Below are 22,542 nucleotides of genomic sequence, written 5' to 3'. Positions count from 1 at the left end.
GAGCCTGATTCGATCACGATTGGTCTATGGTGCTGTCGTATATAACTCTGCCTCTCCAAGGGCGCCAAAGATGCTCGATCCTGTCCATCATCTAAGTATCGGCTTAGCCACTGTGCTTTCAGGACAAGCCCTATTCAAAGCTTATATGCAGAATCAAATGAATGGTCGCTCTGTCTGCAGAGAACTTGCATAAGCCTGACATATTTTTTCAAAATACACTCCAATCATGAACATCTATGTTTTAATACTGTGAATGATATGACATGTGCTACAACCCGCCGTGGTTGCTCAGTGGCTATGGTGTCAGGCTGCTGAGCACGAGGTCGCAGGATCGAATCCCGGCCACGCCGGCCGCATTTCGATGGGGGCGAAATGCGAAAACACCCGTGTACTTAGATTTAGGTGCACGTTAAAGAACCCCAGGTGGTCGAAATTTCCGGAGTCCTCCACTACGGCGTGCCTCATAATGAGAAAGTGGTTTTGGCACGTAAAACCCCATAATTAAAAAAAATGACATGTGCTACACTTTTCCGTAATCGTTCCTCCATTAGACAGCCTTTCTCGCTGCGTGTAAGCTTAGCGATGAAATGCTTGTCCCACTCCTTAAGCATCAAATGAATGGTTGCAGAATCAAATGAATGGTCGCTCTGTCTGCAGAGAACTTGCATAAGCCTCACATATTTTTTCAAAATACACTCCAATCATGAACATCCATGTTTTAATACTGTTAATGATATGACACGTGCTACACTTTTCCGTAATCGTTCCTCCATTAGACAGCCTTTCTCGCTGCGTGTGAGCTTAGCGATGAAATGCATGTCCCGCTCCTCGAGCATCGCTTAATGCATCTAACCAAGCTGTTACCTCCTTGGGAGTAGCAGGTGGTAGAATGTGACATATCCTTTCTAGAAGTCGTAAAGCATGCACCAGAGGTCGAAATCCGAGTGCATTTCCTAGAACTCCAGTACAAGCACTCCTGTACGGAGTTCTACACAGACGCATAAGTCACGTGCCGGGGTGTCCTATGCAGCCATCGTTCCGTCTTTCTCGGAATCCAATGTACTGCATCAGGAAACAAGTATCTTTACGACTGAGGCCCATGCTGTATTGTGGCTGTAAAGCATATTAGTAAATCAAAACTCCAAAAAGCAGTTATATATACAGACTCCCTAAGCATCGTGAAGGCCTTGATGTCGCTTTGCACGCATAAAAATCCAGTACTTAATGAACTCTACTCCGTCCTGTGTAAAGCGTATATATCTAACCAGCATGTCATCATATGCTGGGTGCCTGGCCATAGGGGCATCGAGGTTAATGTTCTGGCGTACCAGATGGCCACGTTAATCGCATCGCAAGCTATTAATCCTACCTCTGCTGTCCCTGCCACAGATCCCAGGCCTTTCTTACGAAGGAAACTGCAGAACCACTGGCAACGCTTGTGGGACGCGGAAACAAATAATAAGCTGGACGTAATAAAGCCACAACTAGGATTTTGGCCCTCCTCAACAAAATCGCAGCCAACAGATTACTTGTTCTGTTGTCTCATATTAGGACACACGTTTGGCACCATAATTTTCTACTTACTGGAAATGAACCTCCAGCCTGTGGTAGATGTGGCGAGAGGCTGACCGTCCTACACGTCCTCCTGGTGTGTCGGGAAGCCGAAGCTGAGAGTAAGAAACATTTTCCTCTTGTATACCGTTATTGCCTCCCTCTACATCAGGCTATGTTTCTTGGTAAAAACTATTTTTTAACACCAAAGCAGTCCTCAATTTCTTGAATGATGTTGCCCTACATGGAAGCCCATTAAATTCATAGTGCATCCTCTTTCCAGAAGATGCCGCTGTGATAGTTGTGTTGTATAGCACGTGCCTCCAGACCCTTGTGTTTCAGGGGCTCTAATGAGGCAGTAGTGCTCTAGCCAAATTTAGCATCAGACATATTTTGTATATCGTCATCATTCTCTCACAGTGCATCCTAATGCTCATAGTACCAGTCATTTGCATTTGCCGTAATTTTAATACACATAGATTTTACACACTTCATAGCGACTATTTTTAAGGCCCCTTTACAGCCACACCACATCAACTTCATAGAAATCATAACTCCACTGCAAACTTATTAACACTGGCATGGCACTCCTTGGCCATACCTGGCCCTTGCACCACTAAACACCACACATTCATTCAAACAGGAGCGTATCAATGTAATCTTGCTGTATTCACTTAAGGGGTTCAAGAAGTGGGTTCACTGCATGGTAAAACCTGTAAGTACAGCCAAACCTGTTTATAATGAACTCAGTAGTTCTGTGGAAAGAGATCATTTTGTCAGTAATACATTATATGTGAACTTTCCCTTCAAGATGAACAAAAATGAACAACAATAAAGCTGGCATCGGCAGTTACGGTTCGATGCCGCTTTGGTCAGAAAATTATATTTTCAGTATCTTCATTTTTGTTCTTGGCACGTTCCTACATCTTGCTGCAAGTTTCTTTTAAAAACATTGTCTAAAGTGTGAAACGGGTTGTCGTAGCTCTTTTGTAGCCTGGCTGGTTCCGATCACCTGCCATTTCGAAATTACTAGTGCAGTTGCTGCCATTTTTTCTTGAAGAGCTTGTGATTTATTTTACTTTCAGTGGGACAGTAGTAGATTCTGCATGCGATAGTAGGAAAGTATTCTATTTGACTGTAAGCAGAAACTACTGCTATATGCCGGCATTTTGCAAAGGTGTTGCCGTAACAGCTAGCATCAACTATGCGCACGCCGAGAGCCGGGAAGGTTATGTTTTCTATGTTGCTTTGGCCGTAAGAGTATGAAGTTCGAAAGGTAGGTTGCCATTCCGAACTGTTTTCAGCAGTGACGTAAATGAACCATAGTGAAACACGATCTCTCGAAAACGGTGCAGTAACCGCTGACTTTTTGCAACTTTGCATGGCAGCAGTGTGTCGTGACGCATGCTTGCCGACTTGGGCGACGTGAATATTGACAGGAACAATAAGATAGCAACATGTGAGTGGCCTTTGGTCCAACTTGTCCAATTATATTGCATGTGGTGCTACACGGAGACAGGCAGACAGACAAATAACTTTAATGAGGTCCTGAGGAGCGCTTCACTTAGAGTAGCTCGGAGAACTGTGCAAGAACTAGATACCGCCGTCATGGCCTCTGAGATAGCACCATAATTGTTATCTCAGAGGCTGCTGTACTCTGCTGCTTTGCCCTGAAGTTACTTGAAAACATGATCACCCTAGCATGGTTGAAAGTGAGTGAATTTCCTCACGGCTTCATAAATATGCATAGAGTGCTCACTCATCTCTGCAGTCGTATCTTTGTTGCAGTTAGACTGACACGGGAGGCATGCTGCAATGCCCCCATTTCAATTGCACTTCCGTGCTTTGAAACTTCACATGTGCCCTCCTCCTACCGCAACTAGGTTTTAAGTGTTCATTGTAACAGTATGGTGCTTTTGAAAATGTTTGCTAAATCTGAATGCCGTTTCAATAGGCTGGGTCTCAAAATCATAATCGTTACCTCTGGGATCATTATAAGTGGGTTTGACTGTAGATTGGCCAGGATGCAGTGTGCTCTGCTTTAAAGTGAGCCCATTGCATATGTTGTTGCAGGCCCAGAGGACAGTGCTAGTGTTCGGGAGGAACTGCTTGACCTGATAGTGGGCATGCAGAGCCGCCGCATGGATGAGCAGCGCACCAGCCTTCCACAGCTGCCAGGTCTGCGCCGCAACAACCACAACAACAATAGCCTGCATCATCATCACCGCATGTCTGTTGGATCGGTGCTTGAGGATGACTTCTTTGACATGATCGTGCGGTGCCAGGTGAGCAGCTACACAGCAAGCATACTTGCTGAGTTGTGTTTCTTGAGCTGGTTAGTTGGAATTGTGAGCGATTTGCGTTCAAATTGATACATTGATAGATGAAGGTGTATGCATAGTGTGGTGGTAGCAGGGTGGGAGTCTGGAAAAGAGGCCAGTGCTCCCCCGCCAACAAAGTGTGAGGTTGCATCTTGTGCCTGGCTGCTATGAACACAGGGGTATTAATTTTGAACAGTGTTATGACTAATGTCAAATGTGAAGGCACCAAATGGTGAGCACAAGTTGCAGTACTTTGATCTAATGTCCTTTAGAACAAGTTTGTTTGAGATGCTTGGCAGCTTCTAAGCTAGCTTCTTATGAGCAAAGGTGGGCTAGAGAAGGTGCTGTGGGGGTTTGAAGGGTAGGAGCAGAAGTACATACTGACCTCAAGTTTGCTTTCCCTGCCCCCTTCCTCCAGCACCTAATGAATAATCCTGTGCATGCTTGTAATGATAATGCTTGGGTTTGCTTGAGACAGGCATGCAGTCTTTATATAATTGCAGCATATAACTGTGGTTCTGTAGATTTTTTTTAATGCCCAATTTTTCCAATCAAGCCATTGCAGCACTCGTCTCACTCCACAAAACTCTCTATTATGGCGACCGAAAATTTCGACGCTGTATGGTCTCTCATTCGGTTTTTAATACATGATCCACACTGGATTTCAAAAATATTGCAGCTATGACAAGGTTGCTGCCATTCATGTTGTCACCCATGCACTCTGTTTTATTGTCGAGGTTATTTTTCTGCTTCCCAAATGCTGTACTGTCACTGCAAAGAAATCTTTGTCAGCTCAACAGAACTGAACTCAACAGAACTGTAACTTTGGCCACCAACCAATGAAGTAGTGCTGGTTAGGCCTGGTGGCCTGGGCTTTGTCTCCATTGTTGCTTGAGCAATACAACACAGTACCCCACATTCATACAGAATCACTCGCTTAAAAGGGCCCTTGAGCACTTTTCAAGCAACCGTTTTTCATTTGTGGGTTGCATAGATTGACAGTTAAAGAGATAAATGCAACAAGAATAGTAGCGATAGGGATACACAGTCCGCAGTTGAACCGCTGAGAAATTTCAAAATAGAATGAAAAAAATGCGTACCCTTAATTCAAATTTTCCATAGTCTTTTTTTTTTTTCCCCATTTCTGTCACCCACTGAGGTAACCCCTCACTGCCAATGGTAAGAGCCCAAAGCATGTGCGTAGCGGAAATTTGCACTCTATGTTTGCCTACATGTTCTATGTTCATGGATTCCGGTTACTTCACTGTGCTGATGCTGGTCGAGCAACCTGGGACTTTTCAACGTCTTTATACACGTAGTCTCTTCAGTTTAGCTGAAGGCATGTTCAGCGTTGCTCCACAAAAGAACAAAAAGGGAGCGGCAACAACGATGCACCCCCCAAGGGGACAAACCTGCACCACAAAACAATGTGCAAAACAAATCAGTGAGAAGAGAAGCTTTTGTGCTCAGCGTCCAGGGGTATGCCACCATATCATAGGAAAAAGAACAGCTAGTGCTCTTACCTAGTCCAGTAGTTGCAGTGATTATTTATGGCCTTATCTCTTTGCGTCATTACAAAGATTACAGCAAACAAAAAGAAAATCAATTAACTTTTTACGTTTTTGTTGCACATCAGTGGTTATCTACAACTTAGGTTTTATCCAATCACGGAGCAGCGAGTTGTGATGTCGGTGATGGTTCTGGCGAGTGCCACTGTGCAATGATGCAGTTGCCAGCGATGTAGTGATTTGTTTGCGTGATTAAAATATTAAATAGTTCAATATTGCTGCCTTGACCTACACTAGAATCATCTCCAACCGTTGATCTACACAACCCTGCAACAGAAAGATGGTGGCTTGAAAAGTGTTGCCACACAAAGGGACTCTGAAACAATTTTGACAATTTTGTACAAATGTACTGAGTCGTTAGGGTAGGTCCTTCAGATCGTTAAGTGATACATTTAAGCGCTCCATGTAAAACGTATAATTTATTATAAGGTTTCAAAAATGCACATTGCTACCTATTTCAACAGCGCCACTCTTCTGAGTTTTCAGCTGCCCCACCCCAATTGACTCGTGTCGTCTACCTGACACCAGTTGGACGAGCTATCGATTTGCTACCAAGGACACATCATCAATAATTTTTCCAACTATACGATGAACAAATGTTTGTAATAGTTGGCATGTTGGTTACCTTGTTTCTATAAAAAAGAAGTAACAGAAAGAGAATATGCAACTACAATTTGTCACTACACTCAAGTACTTCTGGCACACAAGTGTCTGCTTGTGTCCCTCTGCAAGGCAGCAGGCGAATAGAGTGGATACAGTGCATCGGACTGTTGGTACAGGGCAGTCCACTTATAACGATATCAAGGAGAACGAAAAATCCAGTCGTTATAACCGATCATCACTATATCTGGACTGCTGTAAAAAAAAAAAAAGAAAGCTGCCGAACATACCTTTGTAGCTCCGAAACCAAATTTGCTTGCCACTTTCGCTAAAAAATAGACTTCTGAAAAGTAGCCTGTGAAAAGTAAAATGTTTATTTATACCTCTGAACAGCATATCAAGCGTTAGGCACGCTGAAATAGTCAGAAATCCGCACTTGCTTTCGCTGAAGTTTCAGGTTCACAACTGCAGTGTCCAACTGCTGCACGAACATTATTGTCAATAATTAAGCGTGTATGAAATCACTGAGCGACTCGATCGATGACAGTGCACTTCGCGTGAACATCGGGGTCGGTGTCAAAGATGGGTCATTGTCAATCTCGTCGCCCCCGTCGCACAATGCCACCGTCTGTCATGACAACGATCGCCCCATCAGAAATCTCGTCGTATAATGAGGCAGCACTATCTGCACTCAAACTCCTCCATCGAAGCACCACCTGTTTCATCGTCAGTAGCGACATCCTTCCAGAGCTCAGTAATGTCAGCGGCTTCCACCGTGTTGAATCCAGGGGTTTTGCCTAGGCGCACAAAGCCCGCCTTATCCATTGATTGTCGTGGCCCCTGGTTGCAGCTGTTATGATCACGGCACTGTGGTGTGAGCTCTTATTTTGGGCCTTACAAAATCTGCAGCTTCGTCTCAAGTGATACAACATTGTTCTTTGTCGGCACCATCTTCTATCAACCGGGCTGTTTGCTGCTGCTTCCACGGTGCAGTTCTGCGCTCACTGAGAAGGGGGAAGAGGGCGGGCATCGCTTCGCTTCACAATTATTTTTTTTTTCTCTCGCACGTAGCTCAATCATGAGCGACTCGAATGTGAGACAACTAGCGCCATCTTGTGACACACGGGTGGAACGCGCTGTGCGGTTAATGGCGGCAGATACGAACGCGCGTAGGCAAACAAATTGCCCTGTCTTGGCATCCATCTGTGTAATTTTCGGATCAGTTGTCTTGGCTGTTTTAATGATGTCTCAAACAATGATATATTCTCATGAGTGCATGTTATTTTGATAATGTGTGTTCCGTTAATATCGAAAGCAGCATTATTTTTCCCACCGTGGGTTGCTTTTATCCATCAGCACTTCGGTAGCATATGTACAGATTATTAGGAGCAGTCTTTCCCATTGTGTGAGGTTTTCACTTGTACAAGTGCATGCAGTCAATTTCAGACCGATCTTCGACCAAAGCTTGTCTAGCTGTCTCGTCTCTTACATTTTTAACATTGCCTGTGCAAGTGCCCTTATTCATTACTGAACAATATTGTGCAGCGCTGTACATGAACTGAACGAAGCATCTGGAGGCTCTCGCGTCAGTTGAATGCGCATTAGACTACCTTACTTGCATAGAAAAGCTGATCAAACACAATATGCAAGCATGAAGTGACTACTGGCATGCTCCCGACCTGACGACCATTGCTTTGCAAACCTAAAGAATGCAGTAAAAAATAAACCAAATGCCTACTGCAGTGAGTGAAACGAAATGCTCCCTGTACAATAGGAGCTTAGCCATTCTCACATTTGCGAAGCAACTGCTTTTGCCCATAGCATGGGCATCACTGTGTCTAGTATTGATGCGAACAAGTCTTCATATTAATTTTTTCTTACAGGATCTGTCATGCAAAAGTTGGGAAGTAGGAACCAGAGGCCCCATATTTTGTATATCTCAGATTTTTTTTTTTACTCTCAATATTTCTATTAAAAAGAGCGAATTATTACTTCTGTTTGCACTCTGAGCTGGTGATGTAAACAAGTATGTATGAAATTTCTTGATTCCGAAAAATGATCGCAAGCCCCTCTTTCTTGATTTGCACATAATTGCAATCTGTTGGGGTCATAGATCATGACGCAAAGGTGGCAGGCTTCTTCTGACAGTCGATTACATGTGACAACAGCGCTGCTGTACCACATGCAGATTTATCACATGTCAGACGCAAGTCATTTTTCACATCGTAGAGCTCTAGCAAGTGGTTTTTACACAGGAGTTCTTTGCACTCTTTGAAACTCTTGTTGTGCCAATTGGACTATTTTCGTGCACTTTCTTTGTGTAGCAAGTATGATGGCTCAAGCAGTGTTGCTAAGTTGGGAAAAAACTTCGGATAAATGAGACCAAGAAACGCTTTGAGCTGAGCGACGTCTTTTGGCAGGGAAGCATGCATGATGGCTTCCATCTTTTCCGGTGTTGGGTGCAACCAGTTTCTGTCAATTGTGTAAATGACAAACTTTGCTTTGAAGGAATGTGTATATTCTGCGTTAATAAAAATTCCATGAGCTTGTAGCTGCTAAAGCACTCTTTTTGCTTGTCTTTTTCTTAAATTAGGTCATCGTCTATGTAACATACAGTACCAGGAATGCCTCACAAATTCTGGTTTAAAACAGCTTAGAAAATAGCCGGAGCACTTGCCACCCCATATGGCAGTCGTTTAAATCGAAAGAAATGCAAGTGAGTGTTCACTATTAAGAGCTCAAGCTGAAGTCAAAGGTAAGCATTGGAGAGATCTAGAAGTGGGAAAATTGTGCCTCCTCCTGTGGATGAAGAAATGTGCTCTGGTAGAGGCAGTGGGTAATGATCCACCTCTATGTGCAGATTAAGTTATTCCGTAATCCCTGCAGATCGTTCCAGAATTGCCTTTCTTTGGCATGATTATTAGAGGTGTGGCCCATTCGCTGTGCTTCTCTCAATAATGACATCAGGTCATGTAATTCTTCAGCTTGTTCCGATACAAAGTGTGGAACTGGTCTAACCTTAAGAAAAAAAAAAAAACAGGTGACACATTCTCCTCTAGAAAAATGCTTCCACTGAAGCCCAAGATTTTATAGTACCCTTTTTTCAAACACTTTGTGGTACTTTTTTCATTAGAGACTTTTCTGTCTGACTGCTGTACACTGGTAGAGTCTACTAAAACCTATCTTGAGGGGTGTGACTTCACCTCTCCGCCGGACATGTTTTGTGTTGCCAGTGGCGGCAGCGCTGCAGTCACTAACTATTGAAGGTGCATCGCGGTAAAGCGTGTCTGGCGCTGGAGCACAGTTGTCCTGGAACGCATGTCTGGCATCTGACCAGATGCGTACTCCATACTGGCCACGGGTAGAGGTGCGGTTTTCTAGGCACAATCAATTGCCAGTGACAACCATGCTGCTGCAACGAGCAGCACTTTGCACAACACGTGCGATAAGGCGAGGCGTGCACCAGGAGCACTGCTCATATATTCTGCTTCACTGTAACACTGGTACTTCTTCCAAGCAGTCCAACTTTATTTTTGACACCCAGTTACATCCCAGAAGTGTTGGCACCCCCAAGCCTGGTTCAAGCTGAGCTATTACACAGCAATGTGCCGCTGTGTGTCATACTTATTATTTCTACAACTCAACTAAATGTTGCACGTAGTTTCTCCTATTCTTTCTCTGGCTCCATTGTCTGTCTGTTTTCTTTGTATAGTTGTAACTAACAAAGAAATCTTGCTCTTTAGATTCTCTTCTCGCTCACCTCACAAAGGTATTATTTAATTGGCAACTAATGGGTTGCACATTTTGCTAACAGGGCAGCCGGCTGGAGGACCAGCGCAGCAGCATGCCCACTCTGCAGCGTGCCCCAAGCGCTCCTGTGGTGCCAAGCTCACGATCGGCACCAACGGTGCCTGATGAGGACTTTTTCTCGCTCATCCTGCGCGTGCAGGCAGGCCGCATAGAGGACCAGCGCACCTCCTTCCGGCCCCCCGATGCCGCCCCAACCACTTCATCTGCCCCCGTCCGGGCCAGCCTCAAGGGCAGTCTCAAATCGGCCCTGCGGGGAAGCCGCCACTCCAAGTCCAAGCAGTGAAGGCAGAACATGTTGTTGGCCAAAGGGTCTTGCTCACAAGAGGCATGGTTTGCATGCACATGGAGTAGCCACGTGGTTCTCACTTTCCTGGGTAGGTGAAAGCTTGAGGCCTCTGATGAATTCCTGACAGATCAAAGGTTTCTTAACTGGTCCACACAAATGTAAGCCAACAGAAGGCAGTTGTGGTCAAATGTCCTGGCAGGAAAAAAATTGTTAGTGTTGGGTGCCACCAAAGACTCTTAGGTTTAGTTTGAGACTCAGTTTCAACTGTCCGTAAATATAACTCATTATATTGTATTGCATCTGGTGCATAGCATGTGAGGTTTATTGATGACATAGAGCAGTGCAGCAGTAGTTGTAGTTATAACTTTAAAATGTTTCACAGCACTGTTTCACAATGTTAATGCAGCTTTTTATTTATTTATTCAGCTTTGGAATGGCTACTATGCCACAGTGCTCATGCTTTCTGCCATTTTTGGTTGTGTGCAGTGGTAGTCCAGCAGTGCCACTGGCACAGTTTGACCAATTTGTGTTTGCCTACACGAGTTTGGATGCTCCAAGGGACATCAGTGAAATTAATTTGTATGACAGTGCAAGAATGAAAGCCCCCCCTTCTCTTTACACTCATTGAGTTATGAGATCAGCAGCACTTGTACAGTTTCGAGCAAAAATTTGGGGACCAAAGGTGCCGCGTTTTTGCAGATGGGGCATTCCAGCTGAAATTCAACGCACACCTACATGCGCGTATTGGACCAATACAATGCATTAAACTGATTCCGGGCTGCGGAGCTGAGCTTGAATATATTTTAATTCTTATTGCTGATGCCGTGGTCTCTACAGCTTTGCTCGAACCTGTACACGTGCAGTTTCTGTGTAAAAGCAACCTTGGTTGGCATACTGTTAAACATGACTTGAATTACTGGCAACTCTGTTTGTCAGTGCCAAGTTTGGGCAGCCTGCCTACAGTATTTTGATTAGATGGATATATTTGTAACTGAAAAATGCTGACACAATAGTGAATGTCATTCCAAAGGGAAAGCTTACATGCAGTAACATAATGATGATGCTTTCAATCTAGCTGGTGTTGCACAAAGGCAAATGCTGACATCTTCATGAAAAAATGTGCAGCTTTATCTTAATGTGTGGCAGCCAGAATGAAAAAAATGCAGCACTTTCGTAGCAGTTAGTGGGAAAATATGGCGCCATTTCCCAAAGTCTGGGCATAGTTCTGTGGCAGCAGGCAGGCCTCTTATTTATATTCCAAAGATACCTCTTCATTAAATAATGCTTAGACATCAGTCATGGCATTTGAGCATGACTATTCAGCCATGCTCAGAACATACCTTGACATTATTAGTGAATGCATGTGTACTTTGTGTTCCTCAGTTATGTCTCGTAATGCTCATGAATAATGTACAAGTTGGATAGAATTTTCAGCTCTCTTTGTGATGATTCTTTATCAATTTTATCATTTAAGAGATGAAAGGGGCACTGACAGCTGCTTTAGTCGCCATGATGCTGCTGTTGGCTGAAAAATCCTGCTATTTCTGCTTTAGTATGTGAATATCTGATGCAAAATCTTTCGTACTTGGGACTGCTTGGACCACCACTGATACTATGTCCTTAGCAGCATGTGTTCTTTCATCAGTCAACAGCTCCACTGCTGTTTTAAAAAAAAAGTTGAAACAGCTTCAAGTTTTTCCGACGCCACTGCTCTATTTCATGCTAGAAACTTGGATAGGCAATGTGCAATACTCCACAAGCAGGCATCTCCGCACAACTTTTAACACCACTACTACAACAGTAGTACTCATGCTCAAACCATTTGCAGAGCAAGGAATGTGTTTGAACATGTTGCTTTCCTGCAGTCACTCGTGCGTGCCCCAGCTGGCTTTTTTTTTTTTTTTTTTTTTAAAGGGGGAGGGGGGGGGCTTACAATCTTCATCTTAGTGTGATGTTTGAGTGGTGTGTAGAAACCAGCTTGTGAACTTTGCATATCATCCACTGGGCAGTATAAAATGAGCTTTAAGCTAGCTGCTGATAGTAATCGTAGTGTCTCCAGCTTGCATCCATAGTACCAGTTGCAGCCATGTCAAGCTTGAGCAATGACCAGCGGCACCATGCATTGACACTGTGACATTATGGATTATGGTTGTAAGTGATTTGGCAAAGTGTGGTATTTATACTATTTTTTAACACAGAAGTGGTGCACATTAATATTGTGTAAGATATGGTGTTTGTATGTATAGATCCTTCATGTCTGGTTGAAATGGTATGATGCTTTTCTTTTTATTTATTTGCGCGTTGGGCAAAATATATTCTACTTGCTTTTTTTACTGAAAGTAAATATATTGCAAGTTTATTTACATAAACAATGGGCTAACTATTGTAGTAAGCTTTTAGCTGTAAGAAGCACCTAAATTATTTTGATTTGTCCATGAGTGTTTTTTTTACACACAGCATATTAGCTTCTAAATTGATTATCAAAGTACTGCATAAACATAATTATTCTGAGTGCTATATTTTGTTCCCAGTGCTAGATTTACTGCTAAAATAGTGGTATACTGATGTGATGATGTCACAGGTGTCATTAACAAACCGTGTGAACCCAAGTGTTCTGGCGAATGCCAAGTAGCCATTTTAATTTATTGTAACTCCACATTTCACTACAGATCAACTTTTGTTGCCGGCTTGCTACAGCTACATGGTGTGCTTAAATATAATGCATTTGTGTTGTGATGTCTTTTTGATAATGTGTGATTACCATTGCTACAAACTGCACTTAATCAAGGTTACTATTAGCGTACTGACTCTACTCTTGAGCAACATTTCTGTGTGTTCTGCTAAATTTCATGTGCAACCTTTGCCATAAGTGTGCATGCCACAGTGTATGCAGTGGGGTGCCTGTGGTGCTTTTAAGTTCTAGAGAGTAAGAAGGGCAGTTCATAACTCTAGAGCTTCAAGGTGCTGTGGATGCTACAAGAGCCCCACTAGGTGGCCTGTGGCCTGTTTGCTCTTGACAGAGGTTGTGGCTTAAATAGCAAATGGCAAAGTAATGTTCAGCTTGAACTTTTCTTTCTGACTGTACACAATGCTTGTAGTCCCTCTTGATTTTAAACTTGTTTAGCATATGGCAGTGCTATGTGGTAGGAATGTGTTGGGTAGTTTGCAAAGGGCTGCAGAAACTTGACCAATGGAGCTGACCAAAGCTTGTTGCAAGTAAATGCGCTTTTTTCAGACATCCTCTCTAATGCACAGAAAATCAGTGAGACCAATGCCACAGCCTAGTAGCACAGTTATCACATTGCTATGAAGCATTGGCAGTAGATATTTGCGACTTTCCTAGAGGTGTACAGCATCTTGTGTCTGATGAAGGTCAGGAATTCCCCCTACATGTGTAATGCCGGTGTGCTAGTTAAAGTGTGACCTTGTGTGTAGTATCTTGCCCAAGAAAGAAACTTAATTCACCACCAACAATCTTTTATGTAGTAAATTTCCTCTGGAGAGGATATTCAATTTTCATGTTACTGTGTCTAAACAGTGCCAGTACACCAAGTTGCCTGGCATTATAGAGCTAAACAGTGCAGCTGAACAGGTAGTGCATAATCTTTCAAATACTTGCTTATTTGGGGCCAGAGAATTTGATAGATACTTTCCGGTTAAGAATATGGCTGTTTCTATGTGTATTTGCACTGTTTCATGCGTGTAAGTGCACAGTTGGTAGTGTGCGGAATAAGGGGATGTACCATGCAACCAGCAGGTACTCCTTTCCTTGATTGCTCATTTCCTTAAAAGCTTGTTTCTATTTGAGGCAGATCTGGCCTGTTTGTGTTGAATGCAGCTTCACATCCATCATGTTGTTGCTAGGGGAGCAGACTTTTCTGACACAACTTTCTTTCCATTGGATTTGTGTTCAACCTGTCCTTGTCTTCGTAGACAGCATGCCAAGGCAGCATGTCTTTTCTCTTGAGCTGAGGCATTGATTTTTTGCTGTGAGATTAGCAGAATTGCAACATAAGGGGAAAGGAGTACAACTGCTGGTGAGGTGCCAAATGCCAACAGTGGTGTCAGAATCGTAAACACCTGATTAAATTTTCCCATGAGCTCTTGTTCGAAATCGAACCACATTTTCACCTGGTTTAACCTGGAAAAACCTGCTTAATGTTGTGACAATGCCTTTAGACCTCTTTTCATTTACTTTGCTCATAATGTTATCACCACTACTTTACTTGAAAAGCATACACAACATCTTCTGTTAGATTTATTCTGTACCAGGATTTTTTTTCTGTCATTTAGGAAATGATGCTAAAATTTTTGTTTGCTTGTAAGACAAATCTGCCAGGGTATAAATAAACAAAAAAAACTTTTTTTTTTCTGAAACTATTTCTGCATTTGGTGGTTGGTTAATATAATGCCAAGTCTCCTATGATTCATCCTGCTGCTACCAAACCATATGGCAAGTCAATGCTTCATACAATGGCATAACAATGATAGTGCCATCATAGCACATCTGTGGTGGTGTTGTAGAAAGGGTATGTTCTCCTATTCCAATAACCCTAAAACTATGTCAGCATCCTCTTGAAGATTTAAAGACCAAAGTTGGAATAAGACAAAGGAACAAATACAATGATCTCGTAGGTAAGTGTGCACCTTTCTAACTGAATCTGAGATAGCCTTTTTGCTGAAGGTGTTTTCAGGGGATGTTTGTGGATTAACAGACAGCCAAAATATGTTTTTGCTGAGCCTTTGTTCCATCATGTTAGGGAGCAATCAGTGTACATATTGTCTACACAGTTGTGTTGCCATTAGAAAAAGTAAAGCAGAAAATTTGGGTGTGGGAAAAAAAATTTTAAAAAGTTTCTTTTCATATTCAGCCAAAGTAATGGTAGAAAGGCTATTGCAGCCCAATTGTAGAAAGAAAAGTCTTCCTTGCACTCATGCCAAAGCACCTGTGTCTGCACATTTTTATTAGTGTGAGCAGTTGTGAAAAGCTAATGGCATTGAGTCTCTTAATGACAGACAAGCATCATGTGACTGCAAGTCTACATTAAATGCAAGAGGAACAAAAACAGAAAAAGCTGCTAAAAAAGGGTGTTTTTAAAGGAATGTGTCAGCTTCAGTGATTTCAAGAGTTACTGAAATTGTAGAAATGTGTAGAATCATGCTTGAAATAACTGACACTTGTCATTGATACACATGTTAAAACCACTCATTCATTTGCCATTGCCTTTCTGAAGTTGGCTTCATCGTTTATAAACTTTTGCTGTTCTTGAAGAGAGATTTGAAGATTGTGTCAATGCTGCTTATTGGTTTGGTACTGTTTCAAAGATTCAGTATGTCTAGTTTCAGAGCCTTTGACAAAGCTAGCAACTTTTAAAAAACAACAAGTAAAAGCCATGTTTTCTTGTCAAATAAGGTAGCAATACAGCTGGATATTTCTTCTCCAGCAACCTGCAGCTTACTTTAGTGACACTTCCTTGATATATATTTTTATTTTTCAGCATTAGCTTGCTTTATTCTGTTTGAGATCATATTGACATTGGCCCATGCTGTTTTTTCCCTTGATGATGCCCTGACACCATGTGACAGGTTTTGCTGCACAACCATGACCATTGTGCAGGTTGTTAATGTTGGCATTTGTGCTTTGTGAACGTTGAAACCAAATTCAAGTCTTCAGCTACTGCATGGAACCAGCAAAAGAGAGATGTGCTTGGCAGCTTGTGTGATGGAGACAGCATTGTGCTGGTGAAGTGCAGGCCTTTAGTAGAGTGTCTGGCTTGTAGTTCTGAGCCCTAGGGCAGAATCGCCTGCCTTATCAAGTCTTTGAGGCAGCCTTGCCAGGCATGCTTCAGCAGGTACCTGAACTGCTTGTCTTTTAAGGTTTGTAAAGCGTCCCTGTGAGAAGGCGTTTTTGTCTGGCACATTTATGTCGTCTCTTGGTGATGTAAGGCGCCTGCTTCATGATAAAGTGCACACATGCCAGCCATCTGTGTTTTCCGCGAGTTAAGACCTCAAAGGTGTGGCTATCTGTCCTTCAGTGTACTTAAACGTCTTGTGGAAACTGTTATAATATGGAAGGTCAGGGTGGGTGTTGTCGAATTTGCATTTATAAAGCGCACACACAACACATATGCACATAAAACTTGCAGTCCTGAACGAAGTAAATATTGCTGGAAAGCTGTGCACACCTCTAAGTCACAGCAAACAAGTATGCACTCAAGGATAGTTCTGCTGCTAGGAAGTGACCAACACCACAGCAGTGAGTATATGAAGTCTAGATAGTCGTGAAAATCAAACCAAAGCTGTGCTCGAAATAGCAAGCTTCCATCACTTGAAGTCTGTGAGTGTATTGTTGAAGCTACAGTGCCATTAGATGGGTTATGAAGCTCACAAACCTAATGCAAGCATCTTTTATGACTGATTACACTATGCTTTAAAAATTTGAAGCATGTCAATAGGGTTTTTTTTTATTTTATTTTATTTTTATTAATTTTTTTGTTACACTGGCAAGCTTTATCCTGTGTACAGTCGTGGGAAAAAGAAAACTGAGTAGAAGAGTTCATAATGGTACTACAAAATCGGAAGATCATGCTCGAGGTGAGTATGCATCAATTCAGTTAATTTGAACTTGCTATATGACATACTGTTTCTCATAGAATATAGCATTGACATTCACAAGCAAAGTGGAATAGTTCTTTTTTTTTTAGTCAACTTGTTTTAGGTTTCATTTTCCCATGGCAGCACAGCTAACAGACGTTGCTATTTCATTTCTTCACAGTACAGGGTAAATTATGTTAAGCGAGAATAACCAGAACATTATTCCAAAATATTTGAACTTTTTCTGGCATTTTCTTTTTCTTATATGCTCAGTTGCCTCTTTCTTGAATGCACCAGAAGTTATTGTCGTGGTGCAAGTTTTTTGACACTACAATTTTCTTGTGATTGGGCAACATGCAACCAGGGTATAACATTGTATTCAGGTTCGATTTGCATATTTTCTTTTTCCCATTGTTGGCTTGCGGACTACAATTCCTCATCAGCTACTGTGTTTAAGGTATATCAAGAGGAAGTAAAAGAAAACTAAAAAAATCCTGTATTATGCCAGCATAACTATGTTGCTCCGTTTGTAAGAAAAAATGAATGCTATGAAAGATATTTGTATTTCATGCAATATTGGTAACCTCAATCTAAATATATATATATGTCTTATGCAGGTGGGTTTGCAAACTCCAGCTGCATCGAATGGTTTAACTTGAAATTCATTTAATTATACTTGTGAAGGTGTTTTTCATTATGCGACATTAAAAGATAACCATTAAGATAGAATATTATCATGGAGACTAGTGCTATTTAAAGCTGAAGGAAGTTTTGATGTCAAATAAAGTCCAAGTTTCCTGAACTAATGGCAGCAGAAAATCTTGTTGCAAATAGAGCGACAATCTTGCACTTCCAAGCAACTTCCTTACATAGTGTTTGGTGAGCTGGGCACTTTTACGACCACTTGGTTGCTTAACATCCCTTATATGCTAAGAAATTTTCGAAGGCATATATGAGTTTGTTTTATGAAAACAAAGAAGGAAAACATTTAGGAAATCTAAGAACAGCATGGTGGTGTTGGGAGGGTAACTGGGAACTGAACAGGTTTTGCAGCTATGGCCAAGAGTCTGTGCAAGTTTCCTTCAGCCTAATGGAGGCTGTGCATCAGACCAATGTGTTGTTACACCAAGGCACTCTGTGTTGGCCAGTGTGTGTCCTTGCGTGTGTTGATTTGTGTGTGTTTGTGTGTATATAATATATACCTAAATATATGCGCTTGTACGTATCAGCCTGGGAGGCATTCATGTCCTAATGTCCCTGTGTGTTCTCATAACCATGAATCGTGTTTACTTAAAAATTCACTTAGTGTCCATCTCGTACAGGTGTCTCGTATATACATTATAAATATATAAAAATATAACCCAGTCACATATAGGAGCTCAGTAAAATTGTTCATGCTTCATGTAAAGTATATTTTTTAGAAGAAAAAGCAAGCCAAAACGTTACTAGTGGTCATCTTTTTATGCAGCCAGACTAGCGCAGACTGCATCCATTTAGCATTTACTGCTTGTTACGCAATCGTTGCATGAAGTGAACAGTTCATAGAACAAATGTTATTTCTTCCATGTTCAATATAGCACCTGCCAGTGAACAAGATGGGCTGGTTTATTATTTTTTTTCTCCCATTTTCCTTTGGATTGGAAAAGAGTAATTGTTGTAACATGTTGGTTGTTCACTATGTGTAATCGTGTTGAGAAAGCCTGCTATGCTGAATGAAACTGTTGGTTCCTCCACAAGCAAATGTCATTTTCAAGAACTTCGACCTACTACAGTGTGCGAACTTTCATCCAGGAAAATGCATTTGTCAGGTGCCCATGTGTGCAAATGTTTGCACCATAGCTGTTGTTGCAACTGTCAGCAGTTCCCAGTGATAACATGAAACAATATTGTCTACTTGGAAACTGTCAGTAAACTGTAGACACTATGTTGTCAGCTGGTGAGGGAGCTGCCATTATCCCAAACTGAAATTCTTCCAAGCTACTACAGTGTGAACAATGTGAGTACCTGTATTCAACTGCCTTCATTATTTCTAGTGTTACCTAGGCATCGCAACAGCACTTCAGAATTGAACTGTAAGCTGCCCATACACATATGGAAATAAACTGTATAAAAGTATGAGGTCTGCTCATTTTGTGCATAATGAAACAATTTCCTCATTACTAGAATGTTCAAAATTTATTGAGAGCCTTCTCATCTACTGAAGGCATAAACAGCCGCCTGCAAAAGAACATTTCCCCCCTTGCATTTCAAACTCTTCACCAAACTAGTGAGCATACTCCCATTTCCTTTATAGTTGCATGTCCTTTAGAAACTGCACATCACAAAGGATAGCAAGCACCGTCAGATGCTGCACAAATTCAGTGTGAAATGTGAAGGAATGGTTTCTCATTAGTATGTTTTATAGATTCCACGGGCTGTAGGAATGATGCTATGCAAAGCACTTTGCAGGTAGCTGACTGTCCAGCGTCATTCTGCATATTGGCATTGCATGGTATTGTGTGTGTGCGTGACATGAATGCTATGCGCCGAAGATAACAGCCTCATTACTCGGGAAATTGCAGATGGCTAAACAAGAATTCCTGAAACTACAACACAGAGCTATAGCACCATACAAATGGCCCACTGGAAGTCAAGTTCAGGACAAGCACTTGGAAAGAATGTTTGAGTATCCCTTCCCTAAGAACTAAGAAACAAAATGTTAGAAATAAATTGAGATACACGTAAAAATGACAAAAGGACTGGAACTTGTATTTGGAAACTTGGAAAGGATTGGAATTTGTAGGTAAAATATAGTGAGTGGGGGGAGCACTGTAATAGCAGTCTCGTAAAACAAGATTTCAAGCTATTTAGTCGGGCACCATTCTAAGGAAAATTCAGATTCTGAAGATCTGGCAGCTGAAAGTTGGGACAGCAACAGGCTTGCCCATTAGAGCAGTATTAGAAATTCTTATTTCATGGCACCATCCAAGTTTTCCGCCCAGAGGTACCTACGACATTGTTCCACTGTAAACTGCAAGTACAGGTCAGCCATTTAACCAGTTCGTTATGGCCAGGTACCCCAACAAGGTGAACTTCCTTTACATGCACTGGCACCAAAGTGACGAAAGATGCTGGAAAACAAACAGCTTACAGAATTGCTAAAAACTCTGCTTGAAAACGGTGTGGTCTGGAAGCCAAAGCAAGCAACTCCGACGTAAACTTTGAGAGTAAATTTACTCCTCTTGCAAGGCGCCTCTGGCAATGGGACGAGTTTGGTATGTTGCATCGTCCTGTAGTAGTATTTCTAGATGCTGGTGTGGAAAAAGCGTTGCATAATTCAAATAATTTTCATCAAATTCTATACCTAATGCAGGACTGGGATGGGGAGCAATAATGAGAAGGTGGAGGTTTAGAATGATCAACGGCTGGTGTTGTCCTTGGCCAATAACTGCAGAAAAACCAATGTCTGGGTAACAAAAACTGCTCAAAACCTGTTTAACATCAATACATATACGTTTTCATTTCGCGGTATATTGGTTGGCGCGGACATTCTCTCTAGCGACACGTTCCAAACGGCGAAGTGCGGCGCGTGTGTTACACACAGACGACGCGCGCTACTCTGACGCCATATCGTCGCCGCATAGCCAGTCTTGCGCGGCACTGCGCTTTTCTCACGCTTTCGTTCCACCAACGACGCTAGCGGCCTTTCGTCGAGGGGAAGTCGTGCCACCAGTGTCAGCGGCGACAACACCCAATGGAGTGCCAAATCGAGCCTTGCTCGTAGCCGCTCGCCATCGCCCCTTGCAGGAGCAGTGATCCCCGTCGCACACACTGGTAGCTCTCGTGCCGTGGACTAACCTCAGTAACATACTCCACGGACGAGCGTAGCCCACAGACATGGAGGAAGGAAAACTAACGCCGTGCGCACTGAAAGCCGTGTTGCGGCGGCCATTGGAACCGCAGGCGGCCCTCGTGCCGGAGACGCCTGCTTCCACTGCAGGCATGACTGAAGTGCGTGCGTGCAATTTGCCTGCGCGTTCCAGATAGTTACTTGTGCGGCGTTAGTGTGCGCAAAAAAATCTCACTGTGCAAAAGACGTGTCCAGCTTCACGGCTGTCTGGGACGACACTGTCTCCTTACGCACCAAGTGTTTGCCGCAGATGAGCATTAACAAGCTTGCCTACGTCGCCAGCATGTCGCTTTCATTATAACGCCCTGGCCGCTAATCTCTTCATTTGTTCGCCCGTGAACCAACGTTGTTTATGCACACACTTGCTTAGTTTACATGCCGTGTATTTTTATAGCAGGTTGAGGGCGCGCCATCGCGCCTGCTAATGTGAGAGGCCAGTGACGGTAAAGCTTGCAAATCAGCACAATGAGCTTGAGAAAAATAGCACATATAGGACTCCGGCAAAAATTAAGGGTTGATTGTTTTTATGCGTGCGTCTTGCTACTGTCTGCACAGCATGGCTTTCACATGTTCTATTGTTAAACAAGCAGAGCGTTCCGATGACTTTACGGGAGCACGCGAGTGAGATATCGGAAGACGCCATAGCTGATATTTGCCCCCCTGGTCAGTCAAGAGCATATTGCTTTCATATCTTATATTATTTTTTAGTGTCACCACCATTTTTACTAGTATCACCCTTGCACCCAAATGCAGAATTCAACTGCATGTTGTATCGCCTGTTGTAATGCCGTGAATACTAACTCTGTGTGCCCCGAGGGCGCTACTCTGGACATTCTGCCATTTTCTTCGATGGGTGACCGCCGACGCGATGCGAATAAAATGGCACTGGTAGCCCCATTTTGCTTTCGTAACGTGACGCCAACTTGACGTTTTGCCTAAGAAACTGAAATGAAGGCACTGAACGTAAGGTTCTCGGTAAAGCAAAACAGTTTTCCTCCGCTGTAAAAATAAAGCAGCTAGCTCGAGGCGCATGATTATTCCCTGCTGATCAGTGCCCCTGCTGATAACGCGCGTGCCGTTCGTTACTGGACAGTTCCGGGCTCGCAGCGATAAAAAAAGGAAACGCATCAAGGCAGATGACGATTATCGTTGAGTGGCAGAAGGGGCACGCCAAAGGGTGTAAGCTGTTCTTAGAGTGCAGTGGTGATGCGCGCACGTTCTAGGCCACGTTATCGCTATCTCGTGAAACTTAATTGGCTCAGCCCGACTCGGCTGGCTGAGAAAGGCCGAATAGCACCGATAGCGTTGCGCGGGTCAGAGATATCTGCGTGCGCGACGCAAGCGCCGGCGCTGCCATCTCTTGTTCACTTCGCTGGTTACTTTCACCGCGGGAGGAAACTTCAAGGCGCCGCCTTACGTACTACATTTCTTTTTATAAATTAAAGCGACGCCGTTGTCATAACTTCTGATTGTGCGAAAAGGCATTGACCTTGATTACAATAGAAATGCAGCAGCGAAAAGTGGACAACGTTGCAGAAAGTTTGCTGCGTTCAACCGATGTTTTTTCGTATAAACGCGTTCTTTTAAAAAATTATAGCCCAAAACACAAATGCCAGCACCACCTGAGAGCGATGCGAATTCTATGAGCACGCGTTATGAACAAAAGATTTTCATGCGCCAAACCATAGAGTTCGCCAAACGACGGGGGAAATGTACGAGACGTTCATACGAGGGATCGCCAACCGTTTGTGCGCAGGCGCGAGTAAGAGCGGGCGCAAGAGAGAAAATCTGGGGGCTTTTGCCCCTTGAATATATATATGACTTCGCCTAGGCACTATCGAGGAGGTTTCCTAGCACGTGTTCTAGGCGTTTGTCCCTAGGCGTGCCAGCATTGCGTAGTGGGTACAGTGAACTAGAATACAT

General features: G+C 42.9%; 1 protein-coding gene across 2 annotated transcripts in view; it reads left to right on the top strand.

The window, feature by feature from the left end:
- pins (G-protein-signaling modulator pins) overlaps positions 1–18,845 on the top strand; it is an 81,631-nt gene extending 62,786 nt beyond the window's left edge. For both annotated transcript variants that reach the window (XM_075691184.1, XM_075691183.1), the window contains 2 exons: positions 3,625–3,836; positions 9,855–18,845. In XM_075691184.1, the coding sequence (XP_075547299.1) occupies positions 3,625–3,836; positions 9,855–10,133 (491 nt within the window). In that variant the 3' untranslated portion in view covers positions 10,134–18,845. The remainder of the gene's footprint in view (positions 1–3,624; positions 3,837–9,854) is intronic.
- The last annotated feature ends 3,697 nt before the right edge of the window (positions 18,846–22,542 follow it).

Source organism: Dermacentor variabilis, chromosome 1 (genome assembly GCF_050947875.1).
Source record: "Dermacentor variabilis isolate Ectoservices chromosome 1, ASM5094787v1, whole genome shotgun sequence".
Taxonomy (NCBI): domain Eukaryota; kingdom Metazoa; phylum Arthropoda; class Arachnida; order Ixodida; family Ixodidae; genus Dermacentor; species Dermacentor variabilis.
The sequence above is the reverse complement of the archived record's forward strand: the minus strand, read 5'-3'. Positions and strand labels throughout refer to the sequence as shown.